At 35.1% G+C, this 4,295-nt stretch overlaps 2 protein-coding genes across 6 annotated transcripts in view; one reads left to right on the top strand and one right to left on the bottom strand.

The window, feature by feature from the left end:
- Positions 1-824: 824 nt before the first annotated feature.
- Positions 825-1,948, top strand: LOC105459440 (high mobility group B protein 6). The gene is made up of 4 exons (XM_011705464.1): positions 825-1,064; positions 1,147-1,217; positions 1,291-1,636; positions 1,742-1,948. Exons 1-4 carry the CDS (start codon positions 966-968, stop codon positions 1,850-1,852), a joined length of 627 nt encoding a protein of 208 aa, XP_011703766.1. The 5' UTR covers positions 825-965; the 3' UTR covers positions 1,853-1,948.
- A 333-nt stretch (positions 1,949-2,281) lies between these two features.
- LOC105459438 (hydroxyacylglutathione hydrolase, mitochondrial) overlaps positions 2,282-4,295 on the bottom strand; it is a 10,640-nt gene continuing 8,626 nt past the window's right edge. For 3 of the 5 annotated variants that reach the window (XM_011705459.1, XM_011705461.1, XM_011705462.1), the window contains exons 2-5: positions 3,512-3,621; positions 2,923-3,268; positions 2,739-2,842; positions 2,282-2,667 (exon numbers count right to left, since the gene is read on the bottom strand). In XM_011705459.1, coding sequence (XP_011703761.1) covers positions 2,395-2,667; positions 2,739-2,842; positions 2,923-3,268; positions 3,512-3,559 — 771 coding nt within the window. In that variant the 5' untranslated portion in view covers positions 3,560-3,621 and the 3' untranslated portion in view covers positions 2,282-2,394. The other 2 variants (XM_011705460.1, XM_011705458.1) reach the window with 2 other exon arrangements.

Below are 4,295 nucleotides of genomic sequence, written 5' to 3' on the forward strand. Positions count from 1 at the left end.
CAAACGTTACAAATCATTTTTGGCGCTGTTAGAAATTTTTAATCGGCAACAGGGGTTGTTTATTGACCGTAAGAGTGCCTTCCGAAACATCAATCCAATCGGCCTTTTTTTCACAAGCTCTCGGCACTAATCTACAGTGATTCTAACAGTCTCATGCTCACGTAAAAAGTTGGAAAAACTAGAGTCCTAGATTATCAGAGAAGCGCAACCAATGTTACGAGTCCTGATTGGACTCGCAAATGGCCAATCATAAGATTGATTTATCGTTATTATAAATGGTTACCGAATAAATCAATCTTATGATTGGCCATTCGACGCCATTTTTAGTACTTTTGCGTTACTGCCATAACCCGGTTGCGCTTCTCTAATAATCTTGGTCTCAACCGCGGAGAAATGTTTAAGAATTAAATATAGTAAAGGGGCTTAAGGCCTGACTTTATTTAAACAAACAGAACCGGCAAGAGAAATGTTTAACAATTAAATAGAGTACTTTGGCTGGATCTTCATACAGACACCGGCTCTTTGACACCGAATGCTGATTCACGGAAAACGATTATTGGGGGGGTAAATAGCAATAGAATTCTTTACTATTTACTCCCACTAATCGGTTTCCGGTCAATCAGCGTTAAGTGTCAAAGCGCCGGTAGCTACATGAGGATTCAGTCGTAGGTACCAAGTACTGCAAGTGTAGCACTTGTTGCTAAGTGTAATTTCTGATTGGTTTTCTGCCTTTCCGCATTCCGCATTTCCTCTCCAATGTGAATCCTCCCTTATAACTGAGTGATTTAACGTCTATGACTTTCTGAGTAGTTTTGGAACGCAGCTCTGGCATAAAAGTTTTTATATTATTATTCGACCATATACGAATACGAATGGATACGATAGAGTGTAGTGTTTGATAATAATTAGTAATTGATAATTTTTTTTTCTTTTGCTCACTCGCTGTAAGAGCTTTTAGAGTCACGATGTCCGATGAGTCCGAATATGATGTAGAGCCGGAAGAATTTGATATTTATAAGAAAAAATACCAGTTGCTATTGGACAGATGTGAAATTTTACAACAGGTTAAGTCTCTCCCTTCTGAAACGAAATCATTATCGATGATTTCTTTTTTTTCGAAACTATATAGTATGTTTTAAATGATAGGAAAATGAAAGGTTGGTCTACAGAATTCAGAGAATAAGGAAGCTTCTTCGACGCACAAGAAAAGAGAAAAGGTTAGTTTTGTAGGTTAAGTTGTTCGATTTAAAATTTCTTCATATTTTCATTGTCTATGATATTGATTCGTAGATTCTTGATCGATCGATTGGATCGACATGGAGATCGTTGGCGAGAAACCCCAATGGGTGTATTCGAAGAGAACAGTGTGTTTCAAACAACTCCAAAGTCAGAGAAAGGAGGGAAAGGTACCTCGCATAGTGTTAAAGAGGAGAAGCCCAGAAAAGGGACAAAGAGAAAGGGCACAAAAGCTGATCCGAATGCACCAAAGAGACCAGCTAATCCTTTCTTCCAATTTTGTCAAGAACAAAGACCTCGTGTGATGGAACGTTTAGCAGGAGAACCAGAGCCTAGTAAGCAAGAACTTACTAGACAACTTGCAACCACTTGGAAATCTCTAAGTTCTGAAGATAAAAAAGTAAGAGCCATCGTTATGTGTAGCAAAAATATTGAATTGTAGTATTTATATGTTCTGACTTGCCTTATAACTTGTTTACATTGGATAAATGTTATATTATTTCAGGTATATTATGACATGTATGAAAGATCCAAGGAGAAATATGTCGCCGAGATGCAGATATATAATAAGAAGACTGAAGATGCGCCATGTCAAATGCCATTAAATATAACATAATATTTAGCATAATGGATATTTGTAGAAAGTTGATAACTTGTGATCACACCTTTGTATAAGAATGGTACAGTAATAAGGTGAAGAACTTGAAAGATATATTTATAAATAGTAATTTCTGTATTAGCTCTTGATTCACAAGTGCTTCTTTCGATACGAGGCGCGAGCAAATACAATCGATTGACATTGGTGGATATAAGATCAAGAAACCAAGAAATTTTTATGCAGAGAATTACGCAATATTGTGAAGATAGGAAACTGATTGGTGATAATTATTCAGAAATTTAGGCAATTGAATGAATAAGAGCTAAAGAGGGAAGGCTTATATCATTATTTTGTTGTGTGTATGTGTGTATACATACATACATACATACATACACACACACACACACACACACAAGATATCATAATACTCAGTGCACACAAGCATGATAAAGTTTCAATTATCGTATTACCATCATCTTATATCTTTTACATTTCAAATTTATGTTAACAATTGCAATGTAAAAAGGAAATATAAAAAAGAAATTGTCTTGTCGAAAGAATTAAGCTTTAAAGTTGTCCTTTTCGCGCCTCAAGTACGACATCGTTTGAACGGGATCATTTTGTTGTGCATGTTTCATAACGGATGGTTCATGCACTCTCATAAACGGATTTGTCAGCTTTTCGTCTGTAATGGTGCTAGGCACTGTTGGAAGATTATTGGCACGTTGAGTATGCACCCGATCCAATTTTTCTTGTATCGCCACATTCTCAGGTTCCACATGTAAACCAAACTTAAGGTTATTGGCTGTATACTCGTGTCCACAATACACCTTCTGTAAGGTAAGGTGAGGTATAAAAAATTCGTTTGAAAAATGATAAATTACAGTTTGAGAGTAACACTTACCGTCTCTTCGGGTAAAGAGCCTAAAATTTCGACGAGTGCCTTGTACATTTGATCTGCAGTACCCTCAAAAAATCGTCCACAGCCTCCAGCGAAGAGTGTGTCTCCTTTTAAGCGGATTAAACATCTACTTATTACATTTGTTAACTAGTTATATAGTCTGTTTATTATCTACATCTAGCTTTACCTGTGAACACAGATGGTGGATGTTCTCCTCCTCCTGTAACATAGTAACAAATGTGCCCACGCGTATGGCAAGGCGTTGCGAGACACTTGACTGATAAGTTGCCAATATTGAATGTGGCGTTGTGCGTAATTTTACGATTAATGGCTTCTATTCTATCATCTCCGCCATATATCGCAAGATCAGCAAAAATTTTCGATAATTTAGCGTTTCCTCCAGCATGATCCCAATGATGATGTGTAGTTAAAACCTTTGTTAATTTGACATTATTTTGTTGGACGGCTGCAGTTACGGCTTCTGGATCGACAGGATCTACAACAGCAGCCTCCTGTGTTGCTTCATCGATAATCTAACAAAAAAAATTATGCAATGTTAAAAGAGAATAAAAAATTCTTTTGTAGACACATTTATGTTTTGTCATAATATTTATTGCATGACATTTTATCATGTCAAGTGAATATAGAGATTATATTTATCTTACTGGTGTAAAATACAGAAAGTAATGTATAAAGACTATATATTTCTCTATATATTATTCCTGACCTTGGACAATTTTGTACAAATGTTGGAAGATATAAACAGTAGCGCATACCAAATACATGTAATTATCTTGAAGTGCTGGTAATATTTGTACTTTCATGTTGAAATGATCCACTGTTACGTTTTGGCTGTGCGATCTGCCGTTGAAAGAAACACTCTTTGCTGAAACATTGAAAAGTACAAATTTATGTTTAAATTATGTAATTTACATGGTATAAAAGTATATCCTTTCATACAATCCTTTCGAATGATGCGAACATGAGTTGATACATATTCTATTAATCGCAAATATAAAAAAATTAATGAATTAATAAGATGAAGAATAAAAGAAATGGTAAAAATAAACTGAAAAACAATGATTTAATGCAAGATGAAATTACTGATAAATACATATGTGTACTGATAACGACAATCATGCAGCGCTGTACCTACGATAACTACGATCAGTAACAACTAACAGTGCAAACGCAAATGAACAAATACATAAACATACCCCTAAAATACATAGACGTGAGTTTATTTTCAAGCCATGTTGGACATGCACGTAGTGCAACTTGACGAAACATGATGACAAAGGCTTAAGAAGAAATTCATGCAGTGTTTTATTTATATTTTGTCGCTCTCCACTACTTGCCTGATAATATACTAACGAGCTGTATTGCGTTGGTAGACGAAAAAAATAAAAGCTATAGACGATGATCAAAGATCGAGCAGCAGCTGTAGATTATTTGTACGTACACTCGCTCACTAAAAGGTTGCGACACTTTTTTTTTATAGGTTTCTAATTTATATTTAATATACATAATATATACTTTATAGATAACTAATATTTTGCA

The sequence above is a fragment of the Wasmannia auropunctata genome, unplaced genomic scaffold (genome assembly GCF_000956235.1).
Source record: "Wasmannia auropunctata unplaced genomic scaffold, wasmannia.A_1.0 LD334186.1, whole genome shotgun sequence".
In the NCBI taxonomy this organism is placed as follows: domain Eukaryota; kingdom Metazoa; phylum Arthropoda; class Insecta; order Hymenoptera; family Formicidae; genus Wasmannia; species Wasmannia auropunctata.

Coding starts and splice junctions, on each gene's coding strand:
- LOC105459440 (XM_011705464.1), top strand. CDS start 966: ATGTCCGATGAGTCCGAATATGATGTAGAGCCGGAAGAATTTGATATT. Junction 1,065..1,146: donor GATGTGAAATTTTACAACAG/GTTAAGTCTCTC, acceptor TTTAAATGATAG/GAAAATGAAAGGTTGGTCTA. Junction 1,218..1,290: donor CGCACAAGAAAAGAGAAAAG/GTTAGTTTTGTA, acceptor ATTGATTCGTAG/ATTCTTGATCGATCGATTGG.